Consider the following 18,871-nt stretch of genomic DNA (forward strand, 5'->3'; position numbering starts at 1 on the left):
TTCCAGTGCTTCCAGTGCTTCCAGCCAAACAAACATCGACTCGGACCACTATATCTCGTAGAAAAGTTGCAGTCACAACAGACAGTGAATGTATTCGCCACTTGACTCTCACAACTGCTCTCAGAGAGCACTTTTCAACAAACCGACATACGCGACGCGAGCAGTGAAGCCATATTTCCCGCTCATTAAGTACCGCCGCCGAAGAAGTAGTTGGATTTCAGCGAGCCCGAAAGAACAACTGGTACAATGAGGAATGTCAAGAAGTCGCAGAGAAAAAATACGCCGCCTATACTGCCACGTTGCGATCGGGCGCAACGCGAGCCATGTGGAACCGTTATAGGGAACTAAAGAAGGAAGTGAGACGTACTTGCCGCAATAAGAAAACAAGCCGAAATACGTGAGTGCGAAGAGCTTGAAATGCTGGCCGACCGGAAAAACGCCCAAAAATTTTACCAGACAGTTAGGCGACTTGCGGACACGGTTTTAAGACCAGGTCGAACTCTTGTAAGAACAACAATAGCGACCTAGTGACTGATGTCCAGAACGCTCTTGAATTATGGAGGGAACACTTTTCCAGCCAACTGAATGTTGAAGACGAACCCTAGCCCCACGTGGATGATGTACGAATTAGCAAAAAACGCGCTTGAGAAACAAAAACGTTGCTAAAGCTGACGGCCTGGCCTGTCAGCCGAGCGATTCAAATACGGCGGCAAGGAGCTGATAAGGTGCATGCATCAGCTCTTATGCAGAATATGGTCAGATGAACCATGCCCGACGACTGGAATATAAGTGTGCTCTGCCCAATCCACAATAAAGGCGACCCCGCACGACATACGCGCCAAGACACGCGAGAAAGGGATCGACACTCACCATCTATTGTCGACTTCAAAAGGGCTTTCGACCGCACTAAAAGGAGTTGCCTATAAGCCGCGATGTCTGAATTTTGCATACCCGCGCAACTGATATGGCTGTGTAAAATAACGTTGAGCAATAAAACCGGCTCCGAAAGAATTGGGAAAGACCTCTCTGAGCGGCTCTTGGGGTTTTCAAGAGAAGGATTCTGCGGAATATTTAGGGGCCTTTGCGCGTTGGCGAATACCGTACATGATATAACGATATGCTGAATTAGCTTTACATCGACATAGACATAGTGCAGCGAATTAAAATACAACGGCTTCGCTGACCTGGCCATATTCCTTTGAAACCGTTATAATAAAGATGTATTTAAAATACATAAAGCAAAAATAAAATTATGTAGACTTACATTATGGCCGCTGTCATTTTTGTTCTCCTTAATGGCCAAAATTATGCACTGTGCGGCGCAAGTTATTGCGCCATGAGACATTTTAGAACCGAAAATTTAAAGCTTTTGATTTTGGCGACGTTTGACTCTGAACTACATACCTACTAAGTCCTACTTCTAAATATATAGTTTCTAAATTCATTTTTTCTTTCTTCTAGATGCCACTCCTACGACTACGGCGACACTGGCGACATGGTTTGCCGTCTTTCGCATCACAGCCGTGCTACACTATCCGATGTGCAAGATCCTTACCTAGAAGTGCCGGAAGCAGCCACTTATGAACTGTCATCCTGCTACAATGTGACCATCGAATGCGGCGCTGGCGACATGATTGCACGCATACGCACATCGAAACTTTTCGACGGCAAAGTCTACGCTAAAGGTTCGCCCAAATCGTGCGCTGTTGATGTTAAGAATGCACTCGACTTCGAATTGCGTATGCGTTATCAGGATCTCGAATGTAATGTACGCCAAAGCGGCTCTGGACGTTACATGAACGATGTAGTGATACAGCATCACGACACCATTGTTACTTCGTCTGATTTGGGTTTGGCTGTTACTTGTCAATATGACTTGACTAACAAATCGGTTTCGAATGAAGTTGATTTGGGTGTTAAGGGCGATATCGAACCAGCGCTTAGCGAAGAGGTTATAGTCGATTCACCGAATGTGATTATGAAGATTACCTCACGCGATGGCTCCGATGTGATGCGCTCAGCTGAGGTTGGTGATCCGTTGGCGCTGAAATTCGAAATTCTCGATGAACACAGTCCCTACGAGATCTTTGTACGCGAATTGGTTGCTATGGATGGTAGTGATAATGCAGAAATTACGCTCATCGATTCGAATGGCTGTCCTACCGATCACTTCATTATGGGACCGATCTACAAGAGTTCCTTATCTGGTAAAATTTTGCTCTCACACTTTGATGCATTCAAATTCCCCTCATCCGAAGTGGTGCAATTCCGCGCGCTCGTCACGCCCTGTATGCCCACATGCGAACCGGTGCAATGTGATCAGGAGGACATCGGCGGTGAATTCAAGTCATTGATATCATACGGACGCAGGAGGCGTTCAATTAATGCGACAGGTGAGTGTAATAAAGTTAAATGTTGATAGGAGGTCATCGAAAAGAGTTTAAATTTAAAGAAAATAAAGCAAGCGAATTAGGAATAGAGCGAATCCGGCAATGCGTGTGGCGATAATATGATGGATCCAACAAGTGTAAAGGAAGAAGGTAAACGAATTATTTTCTAAACGGAGAAGCTAAACATATCGACTAGGAGTGAAGAGCACATTGCCCTCACCTCACTTAGGCTGTAGGAAAATAATGTTTTGAAAAACTTATATAAATACTATCTGAAAACTATGTCAACCGCAGACTTTTTAACCGAAGAAACTTAGGTTTAGTCAACCTGGCGAAAAAAATAACTTCACGACATTTTCTTTTGTATGTTATAAATGGCTGAGGAAGGCATTGCTGAGGAGGCAGATAAGCAGAGAAGCTAGGATCTATTCATAGACCACTTTTGACTTTTAGGGCAGCTCTAATTGCCTACGTAGGTAAGCTTTTATTTTTCGCGCTAAAAGTCTTAAGGAGCTGCGAAATACATTTATTGAAGTTTGACTGATACTGGAGCGACTTCAAGTACAGCTCTTTGGTCATCTCTTCTTATAATACTCCAATGAGCTTTGGCCAAGTATGAGGCAAATCAAAATTTTAGACTAAAGGTAACAACAGACATTTTGGCCCAGAAATTTACGACAGCTAACTGGAAAATCAGAATAAATAAGTCGTTCCTTGCGCTAGTTGTAATAAGGGGTCACAAGTCATAACAGAGCGAGAAAGGTGAAAAAGGGACTGTGATCCAATCACTACACCTACCTAAAGAAGTCCAAGCTGCTGCAATTTGTCCAAAGTTTGGGCTTAAAGACATCTAATATGACCTAACTAAAGCTGCTGAGTGCGCAGGTTTTTCTGCTCTTCTGAAATGTTGATTTACCTGAGGCTGAGTCATGTTTTAATTCCAGGTCTGAAGGCGGACTTACAAATTATTAATTTTTTAACGCTCACTCCAAAACTGAATCTACATGCGACGAGGAACTTGATAACTTTGCCTGGCTCCAAAATGGAACGCAGAGTGGTAGCAGGCGTTGTCTCCAATTTTCTGGGATTAAGAATCCCATCAATCCATCTGCCCGGTTTTGCAAGTGTCTTCCAGGCAAAAGGATTCACTATAGCTGAAGGCTGTTTTGTTTTTAGAACGTAGTGGTTTACGTCACGGTAAGCGTATAGCCATTTTTATCGGATAGACAAGCGGCCTTGGCTTGGGCTATAGGACTCTTTTAAGTAGAGTAAGTAGCCAGGTCGATCTGGATTTAGTTTGGGTTCCTGTTCATTGCAACATTCCCTGAAACAAGGCTGCATCCGAGATAGCCAGAGAGGGTTCCACATAGGACTCAACCCACGTGCGGATCTTACCCCCAATTCGGACCATATATGTATGTACTATAAAGTAGTCTTTCTCCCCAATCTTCATAAATCGGACCAAAAGCGGCGGCTGGCTGCTGAATATAAAAAAAAAACTCATGTGGCCCGTGTACAACCCAATGGGAAAACCCAGGCCTGGTGTTGCTATGTTGGTAATCATAATCGGGGTACGTGGCGTTACATATGTATGTATACAATTATTTGGCTATAAGGGGCTAAGTACAGGTGATTCTTGGTCTTTGAAAAACACATTCTGCCCAAAATGCCCATCTTTGCCTAAGCTGACATTTAATTAAAATGAAAGCCAACGCAAAGGCAACCAAATTAAACAATTTCAAAAGTTTCCAAACTCCTCAAACGTAAAGTTTGCCCTTGCAAAACTAGTTATAACCCGAAGCACGAAGTTAAAGATCGAGTTTTTTTATTTAGAAAATATTATTGCAAATAATTTTTGAAATTACAAATTAAAAAGTAGTTTAGATCAAAGGCTATCTCATAGTATAATTTGTTCATGCATATTCACACAGACAGCTTTAGCTAACATCAATGCTACTACTGCGTAAAGAACAGAACCTTTCTCTACAGTACTTAATTCAACGAGTTTGATAAATTTTACCTTTCGCCATAAAGTAATTCATAACTAAATAGAAAGAAGCAACTGGCAATACAGCGAAAACTATAAACAACGGTTAATTTATAAGTGTGCGAGGGCCACGAAAGGCGATTCTATATTGTACGAGTAGGACTCATCTTAATGATGGCATTTTATTTTTTATCGCTTCATTTCGTACGACATGTACGTTAATCCTATCACCTGTTGTTACAGCAAACCGCAACAGTAAGAAATCAATAGCAAAATAATAGCAAATGCATGAAATAAATAAAACAAGCAAAGATTACAACAAAAAAAATAGTAACAAACAACAAAAAATTATATCCGTTTCTTTGATTATTTTTTGCTTACATAAATATCTATTCTTTTTCTTTATCTTTTCATTATTTATCTTCGCTGTATACTCCTTGCTATACCGCCAACTTGCAGCTACATTTACTGGCACTGTGCTGAATAGCTATGAACACCAGCAACAAAAGCTGGTGGAAAAACAACACCGCACCAGACAACAGCAATTGCGCCTGCGCACCAGACGTGAAACAGCCGCCTCGACGAACGGCAAACCTAGTCAAGAGGATATGCTTTTGGTACAATCAATTCAGATCACTGACAAATTTGGCTTCGATAAGCAGCAACAGCAACAGCCCAAGTCCACGGCGTACGATAGCAATGAGACGATTTTCATTAGCGGTGAAGCTGGCCAAGGATACTGTGTTAATGCGATCGGTAAGTACGCCGGACAGACAGTAGTATCAGGTACATACTTACAACGCTGCTGACGAATACTACCTACAAAATTCTAAGCCAGTAGTACAGTGCAGACGTGCAGACGACAAGCGCAACTGATGATGGCGGTAGGGCAGACGATCGAGACAATCAAGACGATCGCAACAACACCAAACCCAACAAAAGTGTTTTAATCTTGAGTATGAAGGTACATTTATAAACTATTGCTGGACATGATCAATCGAGACAATAGTAGCTAACTTTGTAGTAGGTAGTTAGTATGTATGTAGTGACTAGACTGTTAGATTGCAGTTGTGTGTCTGTCCAGTCTATCCACAAGAATAGTCGCAGCGCGCAATCAGGCGTTAAGCACTGACGTAATTGCTTGTGATATCTCTTAAAGCCACCGTCTATGCACACAAACACACACACACACACGTATGCACATTTTCCAGGAGAGGTATTGTTCCAGCGGCGATTGTTAATGTGGACAGCAAACATACAACATTGTTGGCAACAGATAGCGCCGACGCGATAATGGGTGAGAGCTCAAGTGTCTGTTTTCACAGATTAGCGCTCGATGGTCGAAGGTAACAGAATAAGTGTGGTTTTGTGGGAAAAATGCTTCTGCATTAACAGATATGTGATAAGCCTAGCGATGGGAAAGTATTGGTTATCGCTGGCGCTGTTGTTGGCGCCACAACTGACGATTTTTTAGGCAGGTGTTGAATGAGACAAGCGATTGAAATGTGTAAGGGTATAAAGACACGTAAAAAAGGCGTGAACTAGGGATATTCGAGTAAAATCACAAACACTCTGAATATCCGAATAGTGTATAGATATCCGGATATTACTTATTATGCAGCTCGATAGATTCAGTAATTTTTGGCAACAATTTTACGAATCCCTTCAAATACTGTTTAGAATATCCGAATAACCAAATGAACGGATATTAGCCGGATATCCGGATAACAAAATTAACGGACATTAACTGGATGTTCGGATAAAATTAATGGATATTAACTAAATTTTATCCAATTTTATCCGAATGTACGGATAGTTCCAGCCCTACGCATCGGTGTATGATATAATTTTGAGAACACTTTTACGAATCCGTTCAAATACTGTTTAGAATATCCGAATAACCAAGTGAACGGATATTAGCCGGATATCCGGATAACAAAATTAACGGACATTAACCGGATGTTCGGATAAAATGAACGGATATTAAGCAAATTTTATCCATATACACGAATATCCGAACGGATATCCGAAAATACGGATAGTTCCAGCCCTACGCATCGGTATATGATAAAATTAGCTTATTCGTTAGACCGAAAAACCGAATGGTGTGGAAATTTTGGGAAAAGAAGCAATTTTTAAGCAAAACACAAAACCGACTTCAATTTTGATATAAAAATTTAGGAGTACCGTTAATTTTTTCATGATCCAATGATCGGATCTAAACCAGATTAGTACGGACGGATTGATAACCTCCTCCTTTTTTTTTGAAGTCGGTTAAAAATTCTTTCCACTTTTTAGGGTATCGATTTAAAATGCACCTAACAGCTATTGTTGTTACCAGAATAAGGTACCAAATTTTACAAAAATTACCAAACATATTGCTAGGATACCAGTAGGCACTTTTAAACTGTTTGTTAGAGATCGGAAATTAAATGTCCTTCTGTATGAATACTATTACGAACCACTTCCTAATATGGAATCAGAATAAGCCTGTATTGAGCTATGCGAGGGGAGCATCTTTTCTACTGAACAAAAATGTAGGGCCGAATCGAAAAAGTTACCAAATTGAAAAACAAATTACCATATTTGATAAAGAAAGAAACATATTACCATAACATATAATAATTGCAATAACTGCCAGTCTGCACATGATAAAGTTTATGCCTTGAATATCAGAATATAAATTGTCAATGGAGACCGCTCATTGCTTCTCAAGAGAAATATATATAAAAGCTTACATAGATATATCTTGATATCTATTGCCAGCCAGTATAATATTCATTTAATTTTTTTATTCATTCAATTATAATTAAATATAAAAATGCAGAAGTTTTAATGTTGGTTTTAGTTAGTTGTTTTTGACATTTTTAATCAAATTAAACTGTAAAAATTTAGATTAACTAATATGTAAAAAAATTAATAATGTGAAATAAAACAAAACAAAACAAAACAAGGCGAAGTATAATAAAAAAGCAAAATGAAATACATAAATAAAATTAAATAAAATAAAAAAATTAAAAAATTTAGCAATCGAACTTGGGTCCTACGGAATTGTAGTACGTACCAGAGAGCATCGAATACAGAAAAAATTAGCATGGGCATCTAATATTACCTTATCATCGGTAATACAGTTACCATACTAATTCAAATAAGTTCTTATTCAATTTAAATTTGATTCCCATTAGAGTTGGGCACGGGACTAAATAAATACTCAATCTCGATCCCGCACTTATTCCTATCTGAATTAGTATGATGATTGTATTAACGATGACAAGGTAGGTTTCCATACTAATTTTGCATATTCTCTGTATTCTACGCTTTCGGTCTATGCTTTTATTAATTCCCGAGATAATTCCGAATTAACGAGTGGATCCGGATCAACGCTGCAGTCTGTCCATTCGATTAGTATTTAAAAGTCTCGCTATTTTAAGCTATGCTCTTTAGGAACCTGGGCGATATAGCGAGGATAAAAACACATGGTATCTGAATGGGTCTACAAGAAGCCAACTCAGCCTTATCTTTCCTAGGTATTAAATTTACAGACACACATACATATTTGCATAAACGAGTGTATATTAAATATCTTCTTGTTCACTTACCTACACTTTGACAAACTTTCTATCTCACGAAGGTAACATTTTTATTTGGTACTTGGACGAATCGCGTTTAAGACATGAGTGATTATCTATTACACCCCAAGACCGTAAAACACCAACGACGTTCCGAACACAGAACACCTTTGTTTACTTTATTTCTCATAAAAAATTTAATTTTCCATTATTTTTTTTTTGTGACAGGTCTTATTGTGGCTGTCACAGTCTTCCTGCTCGCACAACTCGCCGTCATAGCCATCTGGACTTACTTGCACCAACGGCGCCGAAAACAGCAACCCTACAGCAACGATATTCTCAGCAACGGCTCCAGTTATGGTTCGCACACAGGTAGCTCGGTAAATGGCTCAGGAATTGTGACTAGCGTGCCGAATGCGCGATCTGAATCGTTGTGCAAATTATATGACAGCGGTTTCGCAGGACGACACGGACGTCAATTTTAAAGACGTATGAGAAATGAGATAACAATTACACACACAATAACGACTAAACGAAGCGCAGAAACGATAAACCACCTTGAAGTGACTTAGCAAAATTTTTAAAAATATTAATTGGTTGGTTTGGGGGTAAGGTGTGACAAATATGCGAATTCTTGCCAGAAGTGTAGTAAGAATTATTGTGAGAAGTAAGAAATTTATGAAGCAATAACAATAACAAACTTACGAAGACGCCATTAACAAGAATAACGAAAACAAGATACTTATTTAAATGAAGTTATAACGGAGGTGCGTGCAGATTAAACTCACATGGTGCCGAAAAGTGAAACTCGTGGGCAATATAAACGATATGGATAATATTGATTAAAGTAATTACATATTTAATAGTACATAGGTGCATTATTATTATCAAGGGTAGACAAAACAAAAAAACAACAACGCATACATAAAGCAAAGAACGTGAGAAAGCTAACGCGCAATCGGATGCCAGCTGGACGTTGCGTCAAAATAGTCTAAAATACTAGTTTTAAGCTATGCGATAAAAAAAGATGTTCAATTCGGCGATTCAGCACATAAACAAATGAATTCTTTAAGACATTGCATAAAATATTTAAATAGAACATAGTGATTAGGCGTGGATATACAGAAAAAAGGACGACTGATCATTTTGGAGTTTGTATTATTTTTCTTTATGAAATTGCTAAATCGTAGATGCAGCGTATCAAAGAAATCTAATACGACACAAGCGATTGGCTTGCGAACTATTGCGTAATTGCATAAGTTGCAGACAAAGTGTAGTTTTAAGTAGACGCTATGCATACACGGTCGCATAAGACGGCAGTGGATTCAGTAAAAACAGAAAATGTGAAACATAAAGAATCTAGCAATTAGAAACACTGCATTTATGGCAGACTTATAATAGTTAATTCATTGCAATAGTTTTATTTTTTAGGTTTAAATTTAATATATATACGTACATAAACAAACAAGCACAAACGTACACACGTACACACGCATTCAAGCAGAACAGTCACAAACATACTTTGTAAATGCATATCACAAAAGCATTAAAGCACACAACATACATACATACATACATAGACAACTTAAGAGTGGTTCAAGTGTACCGAGGAAACACTGCCCCAACTCCCATAAAACTGCAGACATACAAACAACACATACATACATATACAAGCAGCAATCCAGTAACGCTTAAGTAAACGATAACTGAATGCAATATATAATTTAATTTAGCTATGCAGTGTATTTTTTATGTTCATTAAAACAAAAACAAAGAAAACATAGCGCGTAATTTGTATGCCACTTCCACTTTTCACTTGTCCTTTTTTCTAACCCGTCAAAAAATAAAAACAAAACAAAAAACTTATTTATAGTACATTTTTTATTTAATTAAAATAATTTTGATTTTGGAATAAAATTCTGCTTATATAATTTATTTTTGTAGTTAATGTTTAGTAATAATTTCGAAGTATGTAGCACAACAAGCAACTGATCAGCAGTAGTGCCGTTGTTGAAAGTATTAATATTTATTGCTAAACGCTGATAAATATTAAAATTTAAAAAATATAGTCTATTTGTACTAAAAAAAAAGCACACCGCAAGAAAAACTGTAATTTGCGTGAATATGTTTATTTTGTCATTAGAATTTTCCAATAAAATTAAATGATTTTGTACTCTTTTTCAATAAATTTTATAACTAAATAAAAGGATATATAGAATTACAAACATTCTTCTAAATGGGGGAATTCTACTACAAGAATCTGCATTGCGCTCTAAAATTGAGGTCTGTGATTTTAGTTTCTAAGAGTAAGAGTAAAGAGTTCGATTATTCACCTTTTTTCCAAAACCTGTCTTTGAGTTATTTAAAGAAATTGGAATTAAAAAAAAAAACGGTTTCCAATTTTGAAATGAAAAAAACGCATAAACCGGTTATATTTTTCGTACAGAGAAAACGCTTATATTGGTACGAGTCATGGCCAAAAATTCCACTAAAACTATTAACAGTAAAAATAGCTTTTATGATCTTATTTTATTTTATTGATTTTTATCTTTTTTCGGATTTGAGTACTGCTCTGGCCACCGTAGCCGAGTATGCATAGTGCATATTTCAATTTCAACATCAAAAAAACAGCGGCCGCCCCTCTGCAAACAATGGCAAACCTCAGAGGGTACTTCTGCCATAAAAAAGCTTTTCGGAGGTGTAGTAAAAAGCGTGGATCTCTCCATTTGTATTACAACATCAGAAATGAGAATACGAATTGGAGAAGAAGCTCGGCGAAACACGTGGAAAACTATTAATCGTCAAACATTAATTTATTGGAATCAAATATGATGTACTGTTCATTCCCAAATATTCTAGGATATAGGAAAAGACCTTGAAAAACTCAACTCAATCAAGACTTAAAAAAACCGCCTATAGATATCCAAAAAAACCGGTGGATACGTTTGGAAAAACTGAGTCCAGGGTGATTGAACCAAACAAAGCATGAATTTCCGCAGCCTTTAGCGGGTTCTTTAAAAAGTTACTTCTTCTACTTACTTACTCTATCTCGACAGCCCTCAAAACCTCTCATACTTGTTAGATATCGTCGACGTTTCATGCGCCATATAAAAGGGAATGCATGATGGAAATTTGTGTAATTTAATTTTTGTGAGAGCTGCTTTTTAATTGCCTACCGAGGAGACAAAAGTATCCACTTGACCTCCAGGCTGGCATTATTTTTGATGTTATCCTATGTACGCAAAGTGCTAAGAATTAAAATTTTAACGTGGAAGATGTTGCTCATACGGCACGTACATACATGGCGTATGAGTAACATTCTCTCCCCCTCATACATATTAAAGTCCAGCGCAAGTGTATTTGCCGCATTTCGTTCAATAAGTACTCCTTGGATTGTACTCTACTCCCAACACATTGTTACTCTTTTTCCGCATACATACACTACTTGGCGTTGAGAGAGTAAATACTTGACGTACTTGCTATTACTCCACCAAAGTAGGTACTCTACTTTCTCTCATCGCGTACGAGAGATATTTGCTGCTGCCAAAAGGGTGTAGCAAATCTACTCTCTGTATACTTGTAGTACTGTAAGTACTTGCGTATTAAATTTCAATTCTGGTTGTTAGCCTACTAGTTGATATCGTTTGCGGCGCTGGTGAGTGAAATTGAAAGAGTAAAAATATAATATGGAAATTGACGATGTAAGGAAATGTTTACGGTTTTATTTATAAAAAATACCGTAGATTTAGACAGTTGTTTAATGTGACATTTTCATAAAACTTTTGTATTCAAGCAGCTTTTTAAATCTATGTATGTACTTATATTTTTATGAAAGTATTATTTCTCGTCTATAATTTTCTATAAAACTATTTGCAGTCATTAACCAACAAATAAGTTGTCAAAAACAGCAACTTAAGCAATGGTGCTATACGAAATAAAATTACTAGTGGCAAATCAAAATTTTGAAAAGTGCCGATTTTCATATTCGATAGTTGGACATGGTAGCGACGAGATGTACGAGCATATTTTTCTTAAGAGCTGCATACTGATTTAAGAAATTTTTTATAGAAGCAAGTTTATTTGCCATTTATTGTGCGTAATTTTTTATGAATTTTTAGTTTTTCTTGAGAGCCTTTACAAATAAAAAAAAATTCGAAATATGTACGTATGTACATACATATGCAGCCATATAACTTGATTTCAAGAGAAACGAATTTTCATTGGGCACGTTCAGAAGGCGCAACAGCTCAGTAACTGGTGCGATTGCACCTTCTGAACGCGTTGTTGCGTACTTCTGATCAACTGAATAGTTGCGTGTTAGATGATCGTAATATTTTTCTGATCATTTGAGACAACATGTTGGTGTGTACCTTTGAGAGTTGAATTTGACAGCTAATGTATAAGTCGTTCAGAACACGCATAACGATCACTGATTTTTTTTTAGCAACGGTTGCGCTCAACTGCTGCGCCTTCTGAACCTACCCATTGATAGCTTTTTGTTTTGATAACACTGTGCGACAGCTCAAATCGGTATTGAGTAAAACCAAATGCAAGAGATAGTTTTTGAATTTCATTGAGTTTTTTAATAAATACTAAAATTAGAGGTGTATGAATGGCGAAAGAAAAACTTTATCCGATATTTTTTAATCGAAACTACATTTTTACATATGTACATGCATACATAAATATATTTAATATGAAACTGAAATTTTCACATCAATTTGCGCTATCTTCAAACCCATGGTTTCAATTGTACGCATATCATCAGAGTTTTCCCCACAACTTGGTTTTGCTGCAGTGAAGCGACAGAGCAAGTGACGAGAAAAAATATATGCGGACACTTATATATGTATCTATGCACATACGTATCTATGCACATATGTATCTATGCACATATGTATCTATGCACATACATACATATGTACTTAGGTATGTACATATATTAGCATTTTAGTTGAAAGTACGTTCCTGTCCTTAGTTTTATTCAGATACCACAAATGTATGTTTTCTTCGAAAATACTCAAATACTACCAGTAGAGTACTCTACTGTCAAATACCTTTTACTCGCAGTACTTGCGAAAGGCAAAGTAAATACTCTACGCGTCTTGCTATTGATCGGTAGTTTACGTACGCTTGCAGAAACTGGTTTATGCTTACTCACACTTGACCCGAACGATGAGAGTAAAGGAGGGAAAGTATTTGCGTGGCGATCGGATGTCTTGTTAGGCCGTTTAAATGGAATTGCGCAGGAGTTTAATACATATTGCATCCCAAAAAATCATTAAGCATTTTCATATGACCATTCCCAATTTTATTTTTTTTTTTCTTTAACCGACTTCCAAAAAAGGAGGGGGTTATCAGTTCGTCGGAATATTTTTTTTTTTTTTTTATGTATGTTACCGCATAACTTTGGACCACATCAACCGGTTCACTAGTTGTTTCTATTATTACAGAACCTGTTTGCTGATTTTACCAAGTCATTCGATTTTAATAAGCACCACATATTTACTTGTGTGAGGTAGCGAAAGATTATTACATTTTTATACACAAAAAATTAAAATTTCCAGGTATGTAGAAGAATCTTTCGACAGAATTTGGCGCAATGCCATATTTTGACAAAATTTTATCAAAAATGTTGATGTAGTACCAATGTTTCAGATCCAAAATGTACCAAAAAAGTATAATTTAACCTCCAATTTCATCAATGATATATATACTTTAGGGCCTTTTAAGAATTCGTCCAAGTTTCGTTTGTAGTAATTTTCATAAAAAAATTTTCATGCAGCATAATTAATGGCGTTCATGAACATAATTTTTTTTTTTCAATTTCAATTTCAATCTTTGAACAAATTCTATTTCTAAGGGTATTATTTAAAAGCAAAGATACAAAAATATTTTTAGTACAGAAGTTTTATTTAAATTGGGCAGTTTTGTCATTGTATATTTTTTGCATATAAAACGTTTATTTTTCAGTTTACCTTAAATAAAAAAGAAGCGTACACTTCTCTTCTTCAAGAAAAAATGTATAACTATGGTAAATTGCCCAACATTTTTTGAGTACGTAACCAAAATTAATTTTACTTCAATCAAAAATAGATATTATTCGGTAAATTTCTTAATTTGTCTACATGCGTTGCTTATTTAAACGCTACCAAAATGCTGACTATCAGCGTTCAACATCAGACTATCCAGTGCACAGTTGCCACATACGGCGCACGTCTTATTTGTATTATTATCGCCAATATTATTTTTGTTTTGTTTGGCACTTTTATTGTCATTGACATTTTCTGCATTTTCTCCATTTTGACTTACCCTTAATCGACTATCCGCCACCGTCCACACGCGAGCGCCATAATCATTTGAGGTGCCGAGTATATAAGTGCCAGTCGAATCAAAGTCCACGGAATTGATGCCGGCACTACTGCCGCCCAAAACGGCGCGTGGTTCCTGCGCAACTGTAAGAGCAGAAAATTAAATATTTGTATGACTTCAACTGCTGCGCGCCTACCTTTCGCCACATCCCACAGCTTGACCTTACGATCGCCACCACCGGTCGCCACTAGCCGCTCCACGGGACTCCAACGCACCGCATGCGATTCGTTGTCGTGCGCTTCGAATTTCATAAATATTGTTGTTGGTATTGAGGAAGACACTAAGCACGGATTGAGGTTTGGTTCATGTAGAGGTCCCAACATTTCATCGAGATTGTAGTAGTCACCTACCCCGCCAACGGCACCGTTATTACCGCCAGTCAACGAGATACAGTCACCTTCGTCGCCCAGTTGCGATGGACTACCCGAATTGCGATGTTGTGAATTGGGTTCACGGACGGCGTCTTCTAGATCGCGTTTCAATTTGTCCGAACGTTTTCTGAAAATTGACGGCAGTCTTTTTCTAGATATTTAAAAGTGGGAGTGCACAATTTGTGATATGATATCGAAAACAAAAAGAAAAGAAGAAGAAAAGGAAAATAGTTGTTTTTTCGGTACGTTTGCAAAATATTTAAAAAAAAAGAAAAGATTTTGGTTTTCTTTTTGAATTTTCTTTTGGTGGTCTTTTGATGCATTTGATGGCTATCATCAGCGTTACTTGTGTTGTTGTTTTTTACAAAAGTGAGTTTGTTTGTTTTGACATTTTCTTATTCTCTGATTATTCTGCAGTTAAGAGTGTATTTTGGTAGTACTTTGCTAAGCCATTAAGCGTTGGGCACACGTGTGACAGGAAGGTGAGTGAGTGAGCCAATCAAATGATGAGTATCGAGAGCTGAGATGTCGATAGTATAGGCGAATTTGATTAAGCTGATGCAAATAATTTTTACTTTTGTGAATGTGTGCTGTTATTTTTTCCATTATTAATATGTTGTTTAATTTTAACTTTTTTGCTTTTGTTCAAATGATTTCGTCTTGCATTCGATGGGCTGCTTGCAAAGTTCCAATTTTATTCACAACAATACATTTTTCAGAACAATCTTAATGCTAAATGAAAATATTATAGTCGTATAAATAAATAAAATAAACAAGACACCAATACATGCATGTGTGATTATGAAGCTATTATTGAGTAGAAAGCTTTAAATTTGATATATTTTTACAACATGCAATAACACTTGGCTTCCATCATGCATACGAACACACATACTATGTACATATTTATGTACATTCAACCAGGCATACATACTTACTTTCGTTTGAAAAATGATGTAATTAAAATATTCTGGCTATTATTGGCCGATTTCATAATAAAACACTTTAAGTTCCTTTTGCAAAAGTTTCCTTTTAGTTAAAGTGTTATTTAAATGTACTTTAAACAAGAAGTGTTGTCATAATACAATGGCAATTGAATAATAACAAAAGATCTATTTAAATGGAAATAAAGTTGGCAATGCTGATATGTGCCAAATTGCATTATCTCATTGTCATAAACATGTAATTATAACTACGAAAATGACGTACTTATTTTTTTTTTTCTACAAAAGGGACCTTTGTCATTTAAATTTTCATTTTGGGTATTTAACTAAAGGGCACAATTATCTTTAAAGTGGATTTATGAAATCGATCAGTAAAATAAAGAACCCTTTAAATTTTAAAAGATTCTTTAACTCTATTATCAAATCGGCTTTAAATAATGTAAATTCTAAGTAGAAGTCAATAAAGAAATGGGAAAGGCATGCGGAAAGTTTATTCTCTCAGAAAAACAAAATAACTTAGATTGGCAGTGTGACAAATATTTAAAAAAAAAATTATTAATCTCAAAAGCAAATACTCAATTTTTGAATATCGAAAAAAATGTTTTACTTAGATTTACGTAGAAAAAAAAGATGTGGCAATTTGAAAAAAAAAAAAATTTGTTTATTATCAATAATTAATTATTAACAAACAACTACTGAGGTTTAGTTCACTAGATCGGTTCAGTAGATCAATATCTGTAATTTAAAAAAAGCGTTAAAATGCTTGATTTTTCGTGGCAGTTATAAGCGATTTCATCAAAAGTAGCTATTAAGAGAGAAAAAATAAGCGTTCGTATTAAAAAAGAAAAAATCATTATTCGAAAAATTCGAATATGGGCATTCCCATGGTGGCGCACGTGGCAGTCGTACGTTTTAAATGTGATACAAAAAAGGAATACCATTTGTTTTCTTTAACTTTTTTGGGCCATTGTATAGCACATAATTAGCTCTATATTTAACCGAAAAATTAAATCAATCGAACTGCTTGGTCCTGAAATAGAAGCATTTAAAGAGAGGTTCGTTACGTGACAAAAAATGGAAGTTGATTTTTTCTTTTCTTACAAAATCGCAAAACTCTGCGAATTGTGCATGGCTATTTTCATGAAACTTATTTTAATATGATTTGGAGCAATTCTAGTTGTTTTTAGAGTTTTTTGAATTAATGCAAATTGTTTCAATTCAAGTGTGAAACGTGACGTGACGTAGCGTCACGTGACATAAATTTCCATCGTTATATTTTTGTTAATATTGCTTTTAAATGAATTTTTAACGCAAATAAAACTTGGATTTTATGTAGAATATACTTTATATTTTGACTTCAGCGCCAATTCAGGGTCAATTTATTAAAAATCTATGATTTATTATGTTTCAACCACATACGCCAAATTCGAACCAAATCGGACCATAAATACCGTTTTTCGAAATATCTCGACCTTGGCACCACCTAGGAAGACCATTTTATGCAAAGATGATTCTACTTACATAGCCAGTATATATTTTAAAAAGCAGACAAATAAAACTTTTATTTTTTTTTGTCGTGGTGGACCTTCCGGTGGAAATACATGTCCCCTTAAATTGTTCAAGGAACAATCCCTGTGAGCTTTATCGCAAACTTTGAGATGGAAAGACCCCTATGATTGTATGGGGGGAAAATGTTGGATTTCTCTGAAAATCTGAAATCAAATAAATTTTTCAAATTTGAAGCATTTCAAAACGATTGATACCGAATGTAATGAAATGACCTAACCATGATTCAATCGCTGACGCAGCAGTCCTTGCTGGGTGAAAATTTAGTCTTACCAGCGCACAGAACCGGAAGCCTTCTACCTTTGTTAGCTCTTCTTCGTATACATACAATATACGAGTGTTGTTACTATGTACTAGTGTTGGGCAATATCGATACCAAAAGTACTCAGAACTCTATTCTCGAAAGGTTCGACCGCACTCGGTTTTTAAAAGTATCGGTTCTGAATACTTCAAAGAACTCGGTATCACGGTTGCCATTTCCATTTAATTTGTCGGACCAAAAAATTTACCTAATGGTAAAAAATTTACCAATTTTTATTACATCGGGAGATTGAGTCGAGTTTATTCCTCTTTATCAAGAAAATATGCCAATTCAGTTTTTATAACGATTTTTTTATATTGCATACAATGGGCATTACAGCTGTATTTTAATAACATTATTTTATTTAAAGTTTTAAATTATAATTTGTCTCCTAATTTCGTTTTTATTAACACAAATCAAAAAGTTTGTGCTCAGCTGCTGCGGAACTGTGTGGCAGACTAAAAATGTTATGAACTAAATCACACAATTCTCCAAAAGCCGCTTCACCCAATCCGTTTTTAATTAAACTTACTTGATCCCAAAAGCGTTCTATATTTGTACAGTTTTTGAAGTTACCTTCACTCAGCCTCAATTTGCGAAATTGAAATTCAATTATGTCTGCATCAATTACCAATGCAGAAAATTGGTCGAGTAGCGGCAAAATTGATACATCAGGATCATAAAGAACTGTATGCGGTGTAAAAATTTCAAGATGTTAAATGTCGATTGAAATCGAATATTATTTTCATGTGCTAAACGATATGATTAAATTTTTGCTACCTTTCCATATTTTTGCCAGCCATTTTACAAGTGCGCTCGGGTATAAAAACTGAAAACGTGAAATTTATTGCATGAAGTGAAACGGTCATAATAACCTAACCAAAGGCTTGCGAAATGGCCCATTTTAAAAAGAATTGGACCAATGGACCAAACGAAAAGAAATGGACCAAATTTGGTCCGTGCTCAGTACTCAAAAAGAACTCGAAAGTATTCAGTACTGACAAAAGAACTCTAAAGTACTCAGTACTCAAAAATACTGTTTTCAGGATCGATTCAATGTACTCAGTATAAGTGTCGAATAGATACTTAAGAGTACTGAGTTTTATTTACATTTACCGGTATTCAGAAATAATTGTACTCAATTTGAAGTTTTGATAGTTTTCAAGTACAACACTAATTTGAATCAAGTGCTGCCAGATTGTGAGATTTCTACAATAAGCATTGAAATGTTAGCAACAAATACATATTTAAAAAACTCAGTACTCTCAAAAATACCCGATCCTTAAAAGTATCGATACCAAAGAAGTGGATCCTCAAAAGTGCTCGATACTTCCAAACACTACCTACATATGTGTGTATATGTTGTATGTA

At 36.1% G+C, this 18,871-nt stretch overlaps 2 protein-coding genes across 4 annotated transcripts in view; one reads left to right on the forward strand and one right to left on the reverse strand.

Moving 5' to 3' along the window:
• LOC118737551 overlaps positions 1–10,111 on the forward strand; it is a 261,819-nt gene extending 251,708 nt beyond the window's left edge. Inside the window, exons 8-10 of the mRNA XM_036468127.1 lie at positions 1,462–2,393; positions 4,837–5,133; positions 8,175–10,111. Coding sequence (XP_036324020.1) covers positions 1,462–2,393; positions 4,837–5,133; positions 8,175–8,431 — 1,486 coding nt within the window. The 3' untranslated portion in view covers positions 8,432–10,111. The remainder of the gene's footprint in view (positions 1–1,461; positions 2,394–4,836; positions 5,134–8,174) is intronic.
• Positions 1–18,871, reverse strand: part of LOC118737549 (autophagy-related protein 16) — a 302,080-nt gene that overhangs the window by 282,623 nt on the left and 586 nt on the right. For 2 of the 3 annotated variants that reach the window (XM_036468122.1, XM_036468123.1), the window contains exons 2-3: positions 14,455–14,840; positions 14,259–14,401 (exon numbers count right to left, since the gene is read on the reverse strand). In XM_036468122.1, coding sequence (XP_036324015.1) covers positions 14,259–14,401; positions 14,455–14,840 — 529 coding nt within the window. The remainder of the gene's footprint in view (positions 1–14,258; positions 14,402–14,454; positions 14,841–18,871) is intronic. The other variant, XM_036468125.1, reaches the window with a different exon arrangement.

This window comes from Rhagoletis pomonella, unplaced genomic scaffold, assembly GCF_013731165.1.
Source record: "Rhagoletis pomonella isolate Grant_MI unplaced genomic scaffold, Rhpom_1.0 Rhpom_scaffold_00004, whole genome shotgun sequence".
NCBI lineage: Eukaryota > Metazoa > Arthropoda > Insecta > Diptera > Tephritidae > Rhagoletis > Rhagoletis pomonella.